At 41.6% G+C, this 21134-nt stretch overlaps 1 protein-coding gene across 7 annotated transcripts in view; it reads right to left on the bottom strand.

Annotated features, from left to right (window-relative positions):
• Positions 1-15614, bottom strand: part of SH3TC2 (SH3 domain and tetratricopeptide repeats 2) — a gene marked incomplete at its 5' end in the record, with an annotated part of 52494 nt that extends 36880 nt beyond the window's left edge. For 3 of the 7 annotated variants that reach the window (XR_014025648.1, XR_014025649.1, XM_081321455.1), the window contains 2 exons: positions 536-652; positions 7092-7113. Coding sequence is in view for 5 of the 7 variants with exons in the window: in XM_081321455.1 (XP_081177581.1) it covers positions 536-652; positions 7092-7113 (139 nt within the window). Of the gene's footprint in view, positions 1-535; positions 653-7091; positions 7129-7323; positions 7766-8596; positions 8638-15281 lie in introns of those variants that run through there. The other 4 variants (XM_081321456.1, XM_081321459.1, XM_081321458.1 and 1 more) reach the window with 4 other exon arrangements.
• Positions 15615-21134: the final 5520 nt, after the last annotated feature.

Here is a 21134-nt window from a genome sequence, read left to right as displayed (position 1 = left end):
GCAACTGTTCAAAATTACAATGAACTCTGAAAAAGCTACATATCCAGATTTGAACTTCCAACAGCGACTACCTCCTCCAATCATATAACTGCATTTTGGGTGCTTAGCAACCAGCCCTCATTTACAGCTATTTGCAGCATCCCATGGTCACATGACCACAACTTAACAATGTTTTTTGCCAGATAGCAAACAAAGAGTTTGCTTAACAACTGCCACATAAAACATTGTAAAATTGGGTATGGGGATGTGAGTGCCACAACTTACAGCTGTAATTGCAAGCTCAGTTATGATTATAAGTTTGAGGACCACCAGTATGCCAATAAGTGCTTTGATCTTTTCTAAAGGTTGTCTTTTCTTTCAATACCCAATTATCTTTGAAATAAATCCTGAAGTTCATTTTAGAGTGCAAGCTCTGCCTACAGGCTCAGCTTTATCCTATAGGCCAAGCTATACTTGATAGTCCATCATAGTCACCCACACAGCCATACCCTTAGCTTCAAAGCTAAAAATAAGACTATTTTTTAAAAAAATGCACCTGATGCCATCTTCTTCTCTGGGAACCATCTTTCTGGGGATTCAGCTTGACAATGCTGCAGACTTGACCAAGTGGCCAGGAGTACAGATTGGATAGAAGAAGATTTTGACTCTGCACCTGGAAAATACATGGAGCAAATGAGTTAAAGGTTAAACCAATATTGTTAATGCTAACTGGTGTATTTCATTAGGCCAGAAACAAAGTAAACAAAGAAATCAGGTCCTTGTCAAAATGGTTCTGATCTGTCTCTTGCAACTGTGCTCAGCTGAAAGTTCAGAAATACATCTCCCTCAACTATAGTTACTTACTTTAGTTCAAGCTGTCTAGGAATGGGGAACTAAGTGTTTAAAATAAGTGAAGTGAAACCAGTCCCACTGTTTGCATAAATTATGCTAATGTTTGGCATCTTATTCTAAAACAACAGCTTCTTATGATATTTCCATAGGAACAGGATTGTGGAGCACCCTGAGTATCAATTTACTCATTGGGCATCAATACACAGTAACAGAAGTTTGGGGAGCAAACACAGCATGCTACTTTTTTGCACCGATATCAGCCTAATGGATGAGTCTCATTTCTCACACACTGGGTTACTTTACACTTGATCAGGAATAAGTCAGAACTAAGTGTGAGTGGACAACGGGACTTCCCATGTAATCCCCAATTCCCATTTCTGCATTTAGTGTTTGAAGAGATGGGTCTTGATAGGTACAAATTACTATGTAGCCTGATAAAATGTACTTTTTGAAGTCCAGGAGCTACAGTGCTGTGGCTTTTGAATGCATTGGTCAGATAGTAGAAAACTACAGCACTGCAAGCATGGGAAGGAACACTGTCAGAGTATTCAGCTACATTTCCCAGAAATTCAGAGGCTGCAATCAGACTGCTGCAAACTGGACCACACAATGAAAAGGCAGCATAATTAATGATGATCGTGCATTTGTGAACTCGTCATAACTGGAACTCTTACATAATCCCAATCCTTTCTCATTGCTTTGAGTGAAATAAAAGAAAGGAGTCACATAATTGTACTTCTATTTGGATTTCATTTAAGCTCGCAAATCAATATCTCTTTTTTCATCTTCCATGTTCCTCCCAATGCAGAAACTGTTACCAAAGCCAATTGTTTTATTACAATTTCATATGAATTGTTAATGGATGATTCATACTTACAGCTACTATTAAAGCTAGAATAAAAATCATGTCTCAAGATTTTCACAGGCTATCAAGACCAGCTTTAGGGAGGGTGGGGGAAACAAGGTAGGAAAATTTGCAGAATAGGGCTTCTGGAATAGCTTTACTCTGGGTAACATGACTAGGAGTGAGAAGGAAAGAGGCTTAGCATTGAGGAAGCAGTAATATTCAGGATCATTACTCAATTGCTTTTTCTACTGGTATGCATTGGGGGCTTGCTCTTCTCTGCCGCCCTAATGGTCTATTCTCCTTCCTTCCTTCTTTCCTTTCTCCCACCCTGCCTCCTTCCTTCCCTTCTTCCCCACATCAAATTTTGTTCTGATTTTTAAAAGTTACTCTGCTGACAGAGGAACTCCAATACATCACTATTGTTGTAACATTTTACTCTAGCTAGTCCTGCAGGAACTTGAAAAGAAATAATGTAAAAGGATTTGTCATCAGAAAAACAGCAGCATTATTGTGCTGCAGCTATAAAAATAGAAAAATCAGTTGCAATTTTATAAATCTATAATGTGAGTCCCACCATACAGCATTCTGTGTGAGGCTGGAATGTCTCATTTAAAAAGGATATTACAAAACTAGGGAGAAGACGTAGAAAACCAAGATAAAAAGCACATTGAGCATGAATGAAAAGGGAAGACATAGGAAGAGGTTACCTAAAAAGTCAGCCAAAAGACAGAAAAGCAATTGCATATGCATTGGTTTTGGGACACCTCACTAATACAATGCTACGAATCCAATTTCTTCCGCTTCTGAGTCCTTAGTCACATAGGTATTAAACATACATACTATAAAATTATCAAGTACCTCCTTTGAACCATGCAAACAGAAAAGGTAGAAGTGAGAAATGACACATATTTTCCACAAGGGAAGCCATAAGCCTCTGGCTTCATAGCCCTGAATCACACAAATATAGTGTTTCCTGTTTATGGCGGGTTTTCCAGGCCCCTCAACCATTAATTGCTGATAGCTGGGCAGGAAACAATGGAGAAGAGACAGCAGATTAGAATTATTTTTTTCAGCTGCATTGCCAGCTACTCATGAAGAGCTGTCACAAAAGGCTTAAAAGCCAACAGAGGCAGAAAGTCATAATGCTTTGCTAAGAATGAGGTTGTAGGCAGCTCACCTGTTGACCACACTGAACATTTCCTCTGTAAAGGGAAACCAAAGCAGCAGCCCATGTGTCCACCAGCCCATCTGACCCCCCAAGTCCGTCGTCTCCCCTCCAGCAGACCCAGGACAAGACCAATGCAGACCTCTGTGTCAGCTCTTTCAAAGGGCTCAGTTAGTTATGTCAAAGCAGCCTCTCAGAAGACAATGCATCTCTTGATGGCCCTGGCAAGGTGGGAGGTATGGCTGGGCCGGTCTCCCAATAGGCAGGGAATGCTCAGAAATATCTCATCCATTTCAGTGGCTTATTCCTCCCAGCACCACAAACACACACATACACGTCTTTCCTGATTGTGTTTCAAATGCCAGGCAACACATTCTCAGCATTCTGAGCTTTGGTGGGCGGAGGTGAAAAACTCAAAAGCTTTTCGTACAATTGATTCGGATTCCCCTTTGGAAACCTCATAACTTTCAGAGCGGTGTAGGTTGCAAATTAGGGAAATGGGAACTGCGGCTTATGCAAATCGTATCCATTGCCGCTCTCATTCATAATAATCTGGTAACTTCTGGCGGTTTAGTTGAAAACAATGAAAAGATAAAGTACAATATCTAGCCTTTTCGTGATTAAAGAGATATTCCTCTCTTTTATTCTGCACCAAGAAAGCTCTTCATGTTCTGTTTTCTAAAAACAGAGCAACTTAAATGTAGGCCACCCTGGATTGCATTGCTAGACTAATAATCTCATACTTCCAAAGGTCAGCAACGTTTATTTTAGGTGCTATGTAAATGTCTGAAATTGAGCAACTTATGTTCAAATTTATGAATGAGGGTTTATAGAAAGTAACTTATTGCTCTTCGCTAAACACCAGAAATAGGATTCTGATCATCATTGGAACTGTGAGCTGAGGATCTTACTCACAGGGGCAGAGGGGGGAATGTAGCCTTGCCCAAAAAAAAGAGACCCTCATAACTGGGACAATGAACTGAAAACACATTCCTTATCAAAAGTTGAAATAAAAATATTTGCTTGTTTGTTTCCCTGCTCAAGATTGGGAAAACCACAACTAAGTTATTTGACAAAGGCGGGTGAAAAACAACCACACTAGTAAGAGATCTTTGCTCTAAATGTATTTGCCATAGACATTAAGTCAAGTCCTGCACTAACCATAGCTAAGGTAGTTATCCAGATGTGCAGGTTAATGGAGGAAAATAGAAAAAGGTAATAGATGGAATCAAAGAGAACAGAGGAATGTCTTTAGAAGAGCTACAGAGAGCAGAATCTGTAAGAACACCTTGCCTTCCTTAGAACTGGACTACACATGACACTACAGTGGATGAAGAACGGGGGTGAACAACACTGGGACTCTGCTTTTGTCAGCCTGATCTAATTTACCCTCCCCCCTGCCCCATGATTCATGCTGCTAACTCGCAACTTCACGTAATGTGTCGCGACGTATCACCACTTTTTCCCCATTGCCAAAGCTGGGGTGGGCGTGGTTTCGGCATGACGCATCTGGCCCGCAGGCCAGCAGTTTGACACCCCTGTCATAGATTATACCTAATTAAACTTATCTTAATTCCGCTAATGGTGCAAACAAAAGGCTAAAATCTAAATGGCTTGGGTCCGGATTATCTAAGGGAACACCTGCTGCCGGCATCAAGAAACAGGCTTCGTCTCAATCCCGCCAAGACTGAGTGGCTGTGCATATCGGCATCTCGGGTCAACCAGAATATTCCATCTTTAACGATGGGGGGTGAGGTGTTACCCCCCCCGTTGATAGGGCTCGCAACTTGGGCGTCCTCCTGGATTCACGACTCAGTTTTGAAGACCATATAGGAGCCGTGACCAGGGGGGCTTTTGCCCAGGTTCGCCTGGTGTGCCAGTTGCGACCCTATCTGGACCGAGATGCCCTACGCACAGTCACTCATGTGCTCGTGACCTCCCGTTTAGATTACTGCAATGCTCTCTACATGGGGCTGCCCTTGAAGACCACTCGGAGGCTTCAGCTGGTGCAGAATGCGGCCGCGTGAGTTGTGATGGGGGTTTCCCGATACTCCCATGTAACACCTCTACTCCGTGAGCTGCATTGGCTTCCAGTTGCCCTCCGGGTGAGATTCAAGGTGCTGGTGATGACCTATAAAGCCCTAAATGGCTTGGGTCCGGGATATCTGAGGGAACACCTGCTGCCGGCATCAAGTTCCCTTCGTCCAGTGCGCTCCCACAGGGAGGGTCTTCTCAGGGTCCCTCCGGTAAGAGATTGCCGGCGGGTAACACCCAGAGATAGAGCCTTCTCAGTGGGGGCGCCTGCCCTTTGGAACCAGCTGCCAGTGGAGCTGAGGACTGCCCCCGACCTCCGTTCATTCTGCCGGGGCCTGAAGACCTGGCTCTTCGAGCTCTCTGGCCCAGGCTGAGGAAATCTGATTTTAATGGGGGTTTTATTTGACAGGGGCACATACAATTTTTTCTTTTTAAATTTGTTTTAACTTTTGTAATCGGTTTTTTAATCTACCCTGTAAACCGCCCTGAGTCCTTCGGGAAAGGGCGGTATAGAAATGTAATAAATAAATTAAATAAATAAATAAATAAATAAATAAATAAATAAATAAATAAACTTCCCATCGTCCTGTGCGCTCCCACAGGGAGGGCCTTCTCAGGGTGCCGGCGGTTAAGGAGTGCCGGCGGGTGATCCCCAGGGGGAGGGCATTCTCTGTGGGCGCGCCTGCCCTTTGGAATGATTTACCGGTGGAACTTCGGACCGCCCCCGATCTGCGTTCATTTCGCCGGGATCTGAAAACTTGGTTTTTTGATCTATCAGGCCTGGACTGAAGGGGTTTTAGCTTTTAATATTGTTTTAATTGTTGGGCTTATGTAATTTAATCTATTTTAATTTATACTATTTTTATATTATATTTTATGCTGCCCTGTAAACCGTCCTGAGTCCTTTGGGAATAGGGCGGTATAAAAATTTAATTAAATAAATAAATAAATAAATAAAATACTGAGAGCATGCCAGAATAATAAAGCTGCTACAATGAACTTACCTGGAAGTAACTTTTGAACATACATGCAGAATTGGGCCGTACTGAGATGCCTTTTCTATACTGCTTTGCAAAGGCTCTCCGTTGACATGCCTTTTGGTAATTAACAGCTGCAGACTGGTTCTGATTTCTCTGTTTAGCTACTAAGGCCAATGTGTTGAATAATCTGAAGTGCTAAACAAGGACTGGAGAGACTGACTAACTACAAAACTCAGGGTGGGTGGCCTTAAAGATAATTTAATAATCCCTCTCAGTTTTACCTGCCTGCTGCAGATGGTTGAAGGCAAAAAAAGGCGCACTTTATTTTTTGGAGGAAGAGGTGGGATTCAGTTGCAAGGAGGCTGTTTTAAGAAGCTGAGTCTTTGGTGTTAATAATTGGTTATGCAATGAATTCAGGCAAGAAGAAATAGCATTTTATGAGGATTTGTACAGGTTCAGAGGAGCACTTCCCAAGGAAAATCCATGGAGCTTGGAAGCTCCATGGATTCATTCCCAATGAATGTACATTTCAACCTTTTAAGAAATGCAACACTCCAGCAGCCTGTGCCACTAACAGACCTTCTTCCAGCTAAGTTTTTTTTAACGGACAATTGTCCTGCCTCATTCACAGAATCCTAGCAAGTATCCAGATGCTGCCCCCCAACATCTCTTTTCATTGCTTCCTCCATCATTTCAGGTAGAAAATAAGATGACTGCAAAGCTGCAAAATAACACCTCTTTGGGTAGCTAATCTCCAATCTACCCAAAGGCATTGTTTTATAGCATGGTAGACATCTTATGAAAACTTTCCAGTGAGAAGTATTTATATAACTTTTTCTTTCTCAAGCCCTGGGATTTAGCGGAAACCTTACTGGGTGCTCTCAGCAGATCTCCTGAACCTGACGTCCCCTCTCCCCCCCCCCCCGTGGACTCCCATCCCAACGTCTGCCAGCCCAGCCCAACCGCGGAACCTCGGAACGGGGGGACTACCTATCTGGACGGCAAGACTCTGGCTATTTGCAGTGGAGGTCAGGTGTTCATGACCAGGTTGCGAGCTCTATCGGGGTTAGTTCATAGGGGCCAGCACGTATGAAAGGCTAAGCCTGGAATGCTTGGCTCTGCCTGCCGCTGCGGTGACTGGTCCCAGAAGGCGACCTGGACCAACAATCCCAGAGTCAGGAAGGGACTCACTCCCTCTTTTCGCAAAACAGCCGGGAGAACCAGCTTTACTAACCTGGCCTTTCATCGGGAGACATTCACTTCGGGCTCCGACCTTCTGATTCCTCTTTCCCTCCACCCACCCCACCCCACCCCCCCGCCCCAGCTCCCTCAGTCGTAAGAGTCAAAGGGACTCCGGAAATTAGGGAACTCAAAACTTCAGAGATACGGACAAGCTTCCCCGCGCAAAAGCAGAAGCGGCGAAAAGGAGGCGGGCGCACCTTCTCCGCTCCTCCCTTCCTGCCGACCTCGCTCGCTCGCCCGCAAAAGCCAAAGGCAGGTCTTCTCCGGGGCTCATCTGTCAGCCGGGAGGGAGCTCCCCTTTCCCAGCAGCGCCGCCTTTGCCCGCTGAGGTCAGAGTTTCCCGGGAGCCAAACCGTAAACGGCTCCGAAGGCGCGGCTCGCTCCAACCGGAGCTGTGCAGCCAGCCCGGCTTGCGCCCCTGCCAGCCGCGCGTCCCGCTCCTTAAGGTGGGATGCCGGGGGAGCTCGCCAGAGGCCGCCGGCGAAACTGGCCATCGATTTGTTTAGCGTCCGATTGCCAGCGGCTGGATCGAGAGAGGGCCCGCCTGGTTTGCTAAAACTAGCTCTTCTGGTCTGGCCACCTGCGCAAGCCGACCGTTTCCCGTCTTCCTCTCTGCCCTTGAAAGCGAGAAGTTTCGCCGCTAGTTAAACATCAACTGAAATTGCAGACCTGGCGTTGATTTAGGAACGCGGGTGGGGGTGGGGGTGGGGGGGTACCTGTTTTTGTTTTGTGCATGCGTCTGTGTCTGTGTGTGTGTGTGCGCGCAAGAGAGAGAGAGAGAGAGACAGAGACAGAGAGAGAGAGACACACACAAAGAGTTAAAGGGAGTGTTGCACCTAAAACAGTAGTCCTTTGCATGCGCAGGCATATTTGAAATTGTATGCATCCTCGCTTACTATTGTTGTGACACTGATGATATAAGCGACACTTAGACAAAGAAACCTGTTAGGCATTTTGAAATAGTATCTACTGCTTTACAAAACCCAGCGGAATTACTGTAAATTACTGCTACTCCTTTCTGCTGTCTTCTTTTTGGCCCTCACGATACCCTTGCCAGGCAGAATAAGCTCAAATAGTGACGGGGTAGACTGTTTCTTTACCGATATTTATTTTTCAGCCAGTTTGGTCTAGTGGTTAAAGCACCAGACTGGAAACCAGGAGTCTGTGAGTTCTGGGTGACTTTGGGCCAAGCATCATAGTTGTTGTGGAGAAAATAAGAAGTATTAGGTATGTTCCTCTCCTTGAGTAACTTACCAACGTGATAAAGGCAGGATTTTTTTTTAAAAAAAATCTACCTCCCCACAACTTTCCAGGTATGGAATTTCCTGCAGATCTTCAGCCCAAGTATTAATTAGATTGGACAAAACCATCCCAAACATTCTCCCTGACTTGGTTCCCTCTTCTTTTACTCTAAAATCTGTTTTGTCAATACTGTGAATTTAATCATTACAATTAGAAAACATCCAAATGCCCTTCAGATATGTACAAATTACTTACTTTATAAGTGAAATAGTCCCACCGTTAGAAATCTTCAGGCGCTGAGCAATACAGGCAACCCAGAGTGTTTTCTGCTTTCCAGAGGGTCTGTGCAAAATAATGGCAGGAGAACTGGGACAAGCCTAGGTGTTTGTCTATGGCTCACCTACCATTTTGACCTTTGGCAGATACACTTACAAGAGGAATGTAAAGAATGCGGCAGCAAAGGCATCGCAGCCTGTCCCATAACTATCAGTAAGTTGGTATTTTGGCTTCTCAGAAAAGTGAGCAGGGGAGGGAGAGGAAATAGGAAAATTATTCCTTGATTGTTTAAAGGGGAAAGGGATTTCCTTAGGAAGCCAGGACACAAGAAAGAGTGGTATTTTGTGCAAAAGGCATCTTGCTGAACTGGTTAAAGCTTGCTGGGAGACTTTAAAGCCTTAATACATTGTGTGAAACTCATATCCCAACTTGTTTGAAGCGCACACATTTTGCTTCCTTGACTATTACAATACTGGTTTGTGTGTGTGTGTGTACAGAATTACGTTCGCTTGCAAGGCTGCAGTTAAGTGCAAGCACACATAATCCTGTCATTTCTTGCAGGAGCATGCATACAAAATTAGACAATTATATTTGCCACCCTCTTCCTCCCAATTTGTCTTCAACAATAGGATTGAGTGTGCTTTTTCCCCCTTTTCTTCCTCATTTAATAAAATTATATAAAAAGATACATGCAAGCCTAAATTTTTTCAAATCTCCTGGGGAAGCAGAGTTAAAGAGACACAGCAAAGATTAACCTACTGGTGCTGTTCAACTGAAGGGCCCGTAAATACAAACCTGCATAAGCAAGCATTTTTCTCCCTCTCCTCTTTTCCCTTCTTTCTCCAGAGACTCATTAGAGATGTAAAGGGGAGAGAGAGAGAGAGAGAGAGAGAGAGAGAGAGAGAGAGAGAGAGAGAGAGAGAGAGAGAGAGAGAGAGAGAGAGAGAGAGAGAGAGAGAGGTGGTCATGATTCTGCCAGATAAGGGGTGAGGGTCAGCAAAGAGAAAGAGTGTTGGCAGAGAGAAAAAATAATAGGGGGAGAAATAAAGGGCGGGAGGAACATTAGGAAAGACCACTTTGACTCTTTGAAGGACATTTTGACCAGGATCTTTCAGTTCATGGCAGAACCAACAGAATTAGTACTGTTCCATCTCTATTAAGGGGACAAAATGCTTCCAAGCAAAGTTTATCTTTGCCCTGCCTCATTCATGGAATATGATGATGTTCAAGGTGACATCATCTTCTATTTGTAATATTCCTGCATGTTCCTGTTACTTGAATTTACTTTTTTTTCAATTAAAAAAGAAATGTTAAGCAAAAAAAAAAAAGACTGAGCTATTGCAGTGATTGTGCATTCTGGAAGATGGTCTTAACAGCCATTCATCTGGAAGCCCCCTTAATAGAACGTAAGAAAGATTAGACTTAGTTAAAATTACTTTAAAACATAACAAGGTTATGACGATTGCACTGCATGGTCTTGCAAAGTGCTAACAGACATAACTTCTACCCACATAGACATGGAAGCATTCTCCAGTTACCACAAACAAGAAACATTCTACTGGTTGAGTCCAAAAAATTTTCACAACTAAGTCAAAGTCTATTCGGCATTTCCTTAAATACCCAGATTAAATATGTAAATCAAGCATCTTAAAGTTAGTAGAAACTTAGAACAGTCTATGTTTTTAGTATTAATCCAATCCAGTATGAACTGGATATTTCGTAGCACCTGTGGATAAGGGAATAGGGATACATATGGAGTTTTCCCAATAGAAAGAAAAAAACAACTGGGATTGACTGATCATGTTTAATTCCTCCCCACCGCTAGGAGGAAATTCAGAAATAAATATCTCCTTGGGATTTTCCATATAGTTTGCACTAAAGCTGGCAGCAGGGAAAGAGTTAAGATCTTGTATCTCTATGATGACTAAAAGCTAAGCTTGATTAGTACTTGGACAAGAAGTGATCAGAAAATACCAGAATACAGACTATATTGGGATAGTAAAAAAAAGGCTTTTGTTCTGAGTCATGCTGAAAAAACTATATAGATATCCATCTATATCACCAAGAACTGAGTTTGACTTGAAAAGGTTTTTGCTTAAAATAACCAGTTGCAGTGAAATGTAATCGTGCAGTCATCCTCAAAATAACATTAATAGCATCCTGCACCTACACATATATTCACAGAGAGATTCCTGAAGCATAATTCAAAGTCACACAAGACAAAAGCCCCAAGCTGTACCGAGATATTGCAAAAATAAAAGGACACGAGATATGTCACTTAGCTCTATGAATTGGGAGACTTTGCTATCAGATGTAGTGAGGAAAGCTTCAGTGACCACAATGGTTCCAAATACTTCCCAATCTGTTCACCTGAGTGAACAAAACTTCAAAAGGAAAACTCACCACTTATTCTATATTTGCACCAACCCCATCTTATTCATTCTTATTCCTCTTATTGTGTAGCAGGATTTCAAAATAATCATAGCACCTGCTTTCAAGATGTTTTGGAATCTTACCTTGAATTTTCCTGGTTTCTCCCTGAAAGGTGAAATGATGGTCTGGTTTTAATTAATTTTTTTCAGAAGAGGCTAAAAAGTTATATTTTCCTGCGGTTTCGGCATATTCAATGCCAAAACGGAACCATGTCTAGTTATCACTCATTATCACCATGCAGATGTGGTCATGCAGCTCAAATGACTGATTCTTATTCTCAGAATTCAACTGCAGAACAGGTAGCTCCAACGTTGCAGGTCTCTCTTCATTGGAAATCCAAAAACACTTGCCAAAAATTGCACCTCTTCAAAGGATAGTAGCCTGCGATACCTTTGCAAGCACAAAGGGAATCAAACCCCATACAGCCTTGCCATCAGTGGGAGCCCGAATGCCCATTCCTTTCCTTCAAGCAATTGAACGGATTCCAGTTCTTTCCATGCTACTTTCTCCTGTGTCCTCTTCATTCCATAGATGGCACAACAGGTCAATATGGCACTTCTCCAGATTAGAAATCCTCCTTCTAGCTCCGTAAAGGAAAGAGCATCTGGAAGACAGGGAACTGCTTCTGAAAAGGTTGCTTTCCCATTGCACAAATGGCATCTACCAAGTGGATTCACCTTCATTTGCTCTTCACCTTGCAGTTGCTATTTTCACTCTTTGGTTACTTTGTTTTGCTATTAAGCCTTGCTAGAAATATCCCCCTCTCTTGCATCTTCAATAGTGCTAAGTACTGTACCTTGAAATCCATAAATAATGCAGGATAATCAATGCCCATCCGATGCAGGTAGAGCGCACGCATCAACCTGCATAGCAGGATGTTACAGGGTTTTCTTAAGACTTGGTTGTCATCCAGATAACTATGCCAGGGAAACTCAAAGCCTCAGTTAACTGGTGATAGTCTTTTGGAGACTGGATGTCACTTCTGTAACAGGTGAATCTCTCAAAGACATTAAACACCAAGAGCTATTCATGGTGACTTTGATAGAAGTGGGAACTCAGGAGCATTATGTTCCATGAGGCTAAATTGTTACTAAATATAAGCATTATATGCTCTTTGCTCTACTTATAATTACCCAGATTGCTGTGGTACTATTTTCTTTGTAGCTCCAATGCTACTTGATGGAACATAAAATTTATCTCGGGTTGAAATCATCCCATCAACAGGGACGCTTCAGGCAGAATTTTTTTCCATTCCTATCTGGAGATCTCAGAGGTTGAACCTGGAAACCTCTGCATGCAAAGCACAAATTCCACAACTGAACTACAATGTCAGTTCTAAGTACCAACGCAAAGATTGCAGTTAGCATTGGGAGAACTGGAGGAAGTTTTGAAAGAGAAGCCTTGCAACAAGAGTTGGCAATCCTAAACTGGAGTAGGGCAGCCTGCATTTGGGCAATGGAAAAAAGAATTCAAGAAAATGAAATGTAACAAGTAAGGAACTATGGGAGTGAGGTGGTCTTTCTTACTACAGGAAAAAAAGCATGTTAAACATTTGCCTTGAGCCCTAGAAAGCTCATATTAGAAGGTGCAGATGGAAGTTTCTTCCTTCCTAGTCAGGTCTGAGACTGGCATGAATGAAGAGTGGATTTCTTGACCAGACTGCAACTCAGGAGAGTAAAGTTGGCAGGAAAAATATAGGGAGAAGCTTAGGAAAGTATTGCTTTTGTTCAGTAGTCTAGTTAAACCTTTGCTCATATTTTCTGCTTCTATTCCTTAATTTAATGATTAATGATTTTAGAATCATAGAATCGTAGAGCTGGAAGGGACCTTGGAGGTCTTCTTGTTCAACTTCCTGCCCGTAGCAGGAGACCTTATATACCATCTCAGACAAATGGCTGTCCAATCCTTTCTTGAAAACTTTCAGCGATGATGAACCCACAACTCTGAAAGGCAAGCTGTTCCATTAGTTAATTGTTATCTCTGTCAAAAGGCTTTTCCTTAGTTCCAGATCTCTCTTTAACAAGTTTCTAATCATGGCTTCTTGTCCTATTTTCAGGAGCTTTGGAAAATAAGTTGACTCCAACCTCTCTGAAGCAGCCACTCGTGTACCAGAAGACAGCTATCATATCACCCCTAAATCTTCTCTTTGTTAGACTAGAATACCTTGTTCCCTCAATTGTTCTTCATATGTTTTATTCTGCAGACCCTTTATCACCTTAGTTGCTCTTCTCTGCACTCTTTCTGGGGTCTTAGCCTCTTTTTTTGTATTGTGGTGAACAGAATTGGATGCAGTATTCCAAGTATGGCTTCACTAGTGCAGCATAAAGTGGTACTATTACTTCTTGTGACCTTAATGCTATCCCTCTGCTGATGCAGCCTAGGACTGCATTGGCTTTTTTGGCAGTTGCAACACACTACTGGCTCATACTTAAGTGGTGGTCTACTAAGGTACCTAGATCTCTCTCACAGTTAGTACTGTTGAGCCACATATTGCCTGTTCTATACCTATGCATTTGATTTTCCTGCTTAGGTTCAGGACCTTAATTTTCCCATCTGAACTGCATTTTTTTTTAGCTAGGGCCCAATGCTGCAGTCTGTCAAAATCCTTCTGAATCTTGAGTCTACCCTCCAAAGTGTTATCAGTTCCCCCCCAACTTGGTGCCATCTGCAAATTTGATAACTCTCCTTCTATTCCCTCATCTAGATCATTTAGGAAGATGTTGAAACAGAACCTTGATGTTCCTCCATTAATGAGTATGCTATGAAGATCTAGGCTTTCTTTAACATAATTCAGCAGTGTGTGTCCATGCACATGTACGTGCATGCCTTCAATTCAGTGTTGGCTCCTGTTGAGTGCCTGGATTAGTCCCTGCAATTTTCTTAGCAAGTTTTTTGAGAAGGAGTTTACTATGAGCCATGGTGATGCAGTGGTTAGAATGCAGCATTGCAGGTTAACTCTGCCCACTGCCAGACGTTTGATCCTGACTGGCTCAAGGTTGACTCAGCCTTCCATCCTTCCAAGGTCAGTAAAATGAGCACCCAGATTGTTGGGGGGCAATATGCTGATGTTGTAAACTGCTCAGAGAGTGCTATAAAGCACTATGAAATGGCAACTACAACAACTAATACTGCTATTATTGCTATTGTATTGCCTGCTTCTAGGACTGAGAGAAAAAGGTTGGCCCATGTCACCCTTGTATCTTAGGTGGGACTACAATGCATAGACTCCCAGTTTTTAGCCTAGTGCCTCAACCACTACAACAAACTGGTTCTCTATAGCTATCTTATTCCATTTCATACACTTTCTTGTATTTATTCAAATTCTTTAGCCCCTGTTGCTGCAGAGTTATTTTTATACTATGAGTAGGGGAAATGGGAGCTATTTATTTAAATGCTTTGTTCTGGGAAACAGAAATCTTAAGAAGATTTTAAGAAGTGATACTCATCATAATTCTTTTACATGGGGAATGTTTACACTCCGGAATTAAGGTAGAAAGCATGGAAGGGTAAAGATCCAAGAAGAGAAGCAGCAGGCTTCCGTTTGTGACCCTCTGCTGCGTAAGCCATATGCAAAACTTTTGTAGTTTCAGGCTCCAGGTTATACAGCTCTGCTATTAACTATCATTTAAATATGAAATAAATGAAATAGATTTAATTTTTATCCTAGTTTATTCAAAGCCGAAGTGTGTCGTTTGCATGAAAAAAGTATACATACTCTGGGTTTACAAGTATAGGTAGGTTATGGCACAGATTGCAAAGAGGGCAAAATAGAGCCTCTGAACAAAAGCCTTAAGCAGCATGCTTTTAAGATGTTAGTCCAATCTAATATCTGTAAAAATCAAAGTGGGAAATGAAACAAAAGTTTGAATAAAATCAGTAAGCATTTCTGTCTTAAATTTTTCATAATCTGAGAAACATATTGCTTAAAACTAAATCTAGCACCTTGTTTTTTGAGATCTACAAATAATGCACTTTTACTGATTTTAATATCTAAAGAACTTCTGTTTAAAAAGAAAATACTTAAATACCCGTATCACGTTTTTGTCTCTCTCAATTAGTCTTGGAATCCTCTAAGACACAGCAGCTAGCTTTAACATTATCTTTAACATAAAATAAGAAAAAGGGAATAATACTAACATAGTAATGCAATAATATAAAGAATAAAGGAAATAATATCAAATGTACAATAATGCTTGAAAGGATATATTCTTAAATGTAATCTTTTACTTACTTGAAGTGGTGCCTTGCATCTATTTCCAATAATAGGTTTATCTAGCCATACAGCTAGTTGAGATTTTCAAGAGTTCTTCATTGATTTCAAGTTCTAAAGTTATTTCTCATGTATTGCAAAAAGTTATCTCTCATACACTGGAAAAAATAGCCTAAACTACTGAGGATCGTACTCAGTATAATGCATCCTCGTGCTTACAGACTAGAGGAAAAAAAACTAATTCTTCTCAGCACTAAAAGAATAATAATATAAGCAGACTGTAAATATATATTAAATGCAGGAAACAAATTGCTTTACTACTTTGTATCTAGATACAGACAACTCCTCCCTTCAAAAACCTCAACAGGAATTCTGATAAAGCACAGAGCACTAACAAACCTCATTAAAATCACTTAATAACCCGTCATTGCAGTCTCCTTTCTGAGATCTGTTGGCAAACACTCAAAAGGCCCATTGTTACACAATAGGCAAGATACACGAGTTGGAAGTGGGGGGCAGCTCTGGGAAACTTGGAGGAGCACATGCTAAAGATCCTTCGCAAGTTGTTGTTTTCTCCTTTGCACAGCGAATGAACAAAAAGAGAAAAACACTTTCAATTTCACTTCTCAATTTTTGCAAAGAACTAACAAGGCATTTCAAAGAACATTTGGGGGAGGGGTGTTGCCAGCTACCCATTCTGAGATACAGTTCAATTAAATTATTGTTATGACCATTTTAAAAGGTTTATAAATTATAAAATAGGTCAAAGTTCTCTACAAACTGTTGCGGAGAGCGAACTAATAAAGCAATTATTATTTGCCTTGCTTCTTATTTTTTGAGTGACAGGAAGTTCAGGGCAGCCTTGCCTTCAGCACATCATTTCCTTTGGAACAAAGAACAGCAAAGATTATGATTACAAATATACAATACATGATGGGGGAGTGGGGAGAAGCTTTTTATCTTGAAATGTTCAGATTGAAAAACTGCAGCAGAGTTGCTGCCTTAATTCCTGGCAATTTTATTTCCAATACAATAGCAGCCTGTGTCTCAGATCTTGTTATTTCAAGGCACAAATCAACCTGGGCTAAAGATCTACAGCATCATTTGATACCCATCATCTAAAATACAAGATAGAATAGAATAACAACTTTATTTTCACTGTAAATGTACATTAATCAGCATACATTAAAATGAAATTTTGTTGCATACAGCTCTCAAAGGGTAACCATCTCCAATACACACTGCATAGAACGCTCAGAACGGAGTTCCGGCACCTTTTTTGGGATGGAACCTTGTAGGGTAGGCAAGGCGGGTTGTATGACATGTGTGAGTTCCGGCACCTTTTTCTTTTACAAAAAAAGCACTGCATATATCCATATGACCTTGGAGTCTTCTAGTCCTACCCCCTGACCATATCATTCCAGTATTACTAAATTTACTGATTTTACTAGATTTTTCCTGTTACTGAAGGGAAGGGCTAACATCACATTTACTTAGTAAGTTATTATTTCTTTTTGCCTTCCTTCTTCCTGGCTAGCACAAAAACATTGAACATTTACATAGATGGATGAAAAAAAATATCCAATGTTTCTATAGTCAGTAGATGGCAGCAGTTACTTATGCCAAATCTTTTTATTCCCTTCAAACTTGGGACAAACAAATCAGTGTCTGAGCACAAGGAAATATAATAAAGAGAACTCAATACGAGACTCTTTCTGATCTCAATACTTAACAGAACAAGGATTGTTTGAAAAACAGAATAAAATTTAAAAGATTCAGCCACCCGACAGTTTGAAATTAAAGAAAACAAGAAACATCCTCATTTTTATGCTGATAAAAGGGTTTTACACAGAAGTTGATCATTTTTGTTGATTGTGGCAAATTAAACTCTTACTTCTGCAGGAAAAGAAAAATAATTCTATTTCCTGTCTAGATTTCACAAATTAGATTGTTCTATTTCTCATTTGTTCTCTACTTTCATCTCCTTGGTATCTGTAAAAAAAACTCATTTCAAATCTGTCATTTCAAATAAAAAATAGTTATGCCCATTGCCTACATATTATTTCAGAGAAATTATAGCACAAGTTCTTAAAAAGCCCTGACTCTACCTCAAAAATAGAGACTACAGGGTTGTTAAAGGGGAGTTTAAATTAAAAAAACAAACCATCGTGAACTCCCAACTATTCCCCAAAACTATTCCCCAGATCCCTGGATCCACCCATACTTGTAACATGGTTGTATCCACTTGAGATAATGTTCATTATTATTAAACCACTAGCTATCAGGTATGTCCAAACCCTGTTATAGAAACTCAGGCCTAACTTGCAAAGGTTGAGCATCTTTGATCTAAAAATGCTTGTGTGGTATATAGTAATGCTATACTAGCTATGATCACACATTTCATGGAAAAGCCTGGTTGTTTTTTTAAAGAGTTGGTTGTATTCACCTATCCTGCTAAACAATAAACTACAAAAAGGGGTTGCACAACATCCTACAACCCTTTTGTTTGGGCACAACATTCTATAGCTTTCCAAAATTATATGACCAAGTTGTGAATGTTTTTCTGTAAGAGTTCTCTAATACATTTTCAGTAATTCCATAACCCAAAGTAAACAAGTATTATTAACTTACCGTTATAAATTAAGTTAGGGAAATAATCATCTAATATCCTGAAATGAAACTTATCTCAAATCTAGCAGGAACCACTTTAATTCTCAGTTTCCAGAAAAAACAATATGAGAAATGTAAGAGGAAAATGGAATATGTGATAAGCTCCATCCATTAATAATACAGAAAAAAATCAAAGTTTGCCAAAACTGGGTTATGATAGCATGCCTATTTGTTCTTTAACACAGAGGTACACAGACTATGGGCCATGGTCCACTACCAGGCTGTGGCCTCTTGGACATCAGGCTGCGTGAGTGGCTGGCCAGTGCATGCGTGCGTGTGTGCGTGCTCACTCCCTGTCCTTGCATTGGCGCTAGCTGAGTTGTGAACCTCACGTTGGCGCTAGCCAAGCCACGAACCATGCACTGGCACTGGGAGAGCCCCATTTGCAAGAGTGTGCATGCTCACAGCCCTGTTTATTTAATTTATTTATTTATTTAATTTAATTTATATACCGCCCTTCTCCCGAAGGACTCAGGGCGGTGTACAGGGCAATGCAATAAAATACAATGTACAAAAATTAAAAATATTAAATACTACAGCCCTATTCAATAAAATTAATACAAAACTATAAAATACCCCTAAACCCATCAGACCAGGCCAGCTTGTTCAAATAAATGTGTTTTTAGGTCCCGTCGGAAGAAGCGAAGGTCGGGAGCCATCCGGAGCTCAACCGGTAGACGGTTCCAAAGGTCTGGCGCACCCACAGAGAACGCCCTCCCCCTGGGGGCTGCCAGTCGACACTCTTTGACCGACAGCACCCTAAGGAGGCCCTCTCTATGGGAGCGCACTGGACGAAGGGAAGTTGATGCCGGCAGCAGGTGCTCCCATAAGTAACCCGGACCCATGCCATTTAGGGCTTTATAGGTGATAACCAGCACCTTGAATCTTACCCGGAGGGCAACTGGAAGCCAATGCAGCTCGCGGAGTAGAGGTGTTACATGGGAGTATCGGGAAGCCCCCACCACCACTCGCGCGGCTGCATTCTGCACCAGCTGGAGCCTCCGAGTAGTCCTCAAGGGCAGCCCCATGTAGAGAGCATTGCAGTAGTCCAAACGGGAGGTCACGAGTGCATGAGTGACTGTGCGCAAGGCATCCTGGTCTAGATAGGGCCGCAACTGGCGCACCAGGTGAACCTGGTCGAAGGCCCCCCTAGTCACAGCTCCTATATGATCTTCCAAGGAGAGCTGTGAATCTAGGAGGACACCCAAGTTGCAAGCCCTATCTATGGGGGGTAATATCTCACCCCCCATAATTAACGATGGAATATTCTGAATTTACCGAGACGCCGGCACACACAGCCACTCAGTCTTGTCAGGGTTGAGCCGAAGCCTGTTCCTCCCCATCCAGACCCAGACCGCCTCCAGGCAATGGGACATCACATCGAGGGCATCACTGGGGTGGTTTGGGGTAGAAATAAAAAGCTGGGTATCATCAGCATATTGATGATACCCAACCCCAAAACCACGAATGATCTCACCCAGCGGCTTCATATAGATGTTGAACAGGAGAGGCGAGAGGACCGACCCCTGAGGAACTCCACAAACGAGAGGCCTCGAGGCCGACCTCTGCCCTCCTGCCAACACCGACTGCGAACGTCCCAGGAGGTAGGAGGAGAACCACTGTAAGGCGGTGCTTCCCACTCCCAACCCCCGAAGACGCCACAGTAAGTTACCATGGTCGATGGTATCAAAAGCCGCTGAGAGGTCTAATAGGACTAGGACAGAGGAGCAACCCCTGTCCCGAGCCTGCCAGAGATCATTCACTGTTTCTGTTAGTGCACACACGCACACAGCCACATTTGCATGTGTGCACATGCATGCATAAAGGTGCCTGCCCCTCCCTTTCCCACCAAGCCGCCCACCCAGAAAGTTTGATGACCCCTGCTTTACCAGAATCTCTGCAAATAACAGTCAAGAGTTAAGGAGCCTTTGGAAATAAGATGGTTTCACAATGCAGGTTCAATCTAGAAATAGGATTTAACCATTCTCACTGCTTCCTGCCTTGTCAAATTTCAATGCCTCAACCAACAAAAATTGGCAATTCACTGCATTCTCTTTAGAAATAGGTCCCTGTAAAAAACCAAAACCAAAACCAAATGTTTTCTGTCTTCCATAGGGATAAAGCAGGGATGCTTTTGAATGGTATTTCCATTGTGCAGATACTTTACATTATTCACAATTTTTTTAGAAAAGGTTCAATCATAATCAACTTGCATTTATCAGCTGTTATTGTGTGCACTTGGTCATTTGTTTTGTCACTTTCTTTTCTTTCCACAAAGAAACTTGCTATGAAGAGAAAAATAATAGCAGCCCAGTGATGTACTGTGAGTATGTCTACAAGAAACAAAGTGTCACTACTATTTTTCAAAGAAAGCGTTTTGTGTGACAGTCAATAGCTTACCTTCACAATTCCACTTAGATCAATGGCCTGTATTTTGTCCTTGAGACAGCTTTCTTTACAAAGTTGTATAGCGTACCCTGGCTTTTATATTTCACAAAATCTATAGTAGTGGATCAGACAGAAGAAGGATAGGTAACCTGCATCCTTAGTCAACCATAAGCCTAACTTCAAAAACTTTCTCTAAGAGATAAGGTCAGATCTCTTTCTCTCTAGAGAAAATCAGTTTCTTTCTGCTCCCCAGCCTGCTGCTTAGAAAACGGGTGTTGAAAAGAGAATGAGGAAGAGGAAAAAAAAGATTTTGCAAGGAGAAATAAAGAAGACAACAAAATAATGTGTTTGCATCTGCTCTTAGCTCTATGGATGGATTAAGCCTATTTTGCTGTGTAAGTACCTTATAGATTACACTAAGGATATATGGACTTCAACAGAAAAGAAAGTCTGCCTACCCTTGAGATGGAACACAGTTTTATAATGTGGGTTGGGCTTAATGTTTGTTACTGGAGACATGAATTATGACATGTTAGCCATTCCAAACTTTCTTCTATAATCTGGATTTGCACATCAAACTAATGTATAACATTGGTTTGTTGTGTTCACTTTTCATTCTTATACGTTTAGCCATGTGAATGATAAATTATGGTTTATGGCCTAGTGTTTTGTATGAACCAAGTAATTGTGGTTTGATGAGGAAACATAGATTTAAGAAACCTACAACATAGAAACACAGCCTTTGATTGCATTCTGGCTGGTGTCCCAAAGGTGCTTTTTCATGAGGCAAGTCGACTTTCTTGTTTTTTCTTTGAA

The sequence above is a fragment of the Vipera berus genome (assembly GCF_964194415.1).
Source record: "Vipera berus genome assembly, chromosome: 2".
Lineage (NCBI taxonomy): Eukaryota > Metazoa > Chordata > Lepidosauria > Squamata > Viperidae > Vipera > Vipera berus.
The sequence above is the reverse complement of the archived record's forward strand: the minus strand, read 5'-3'. Positions and strand labels throughout refer to the sequence as shown.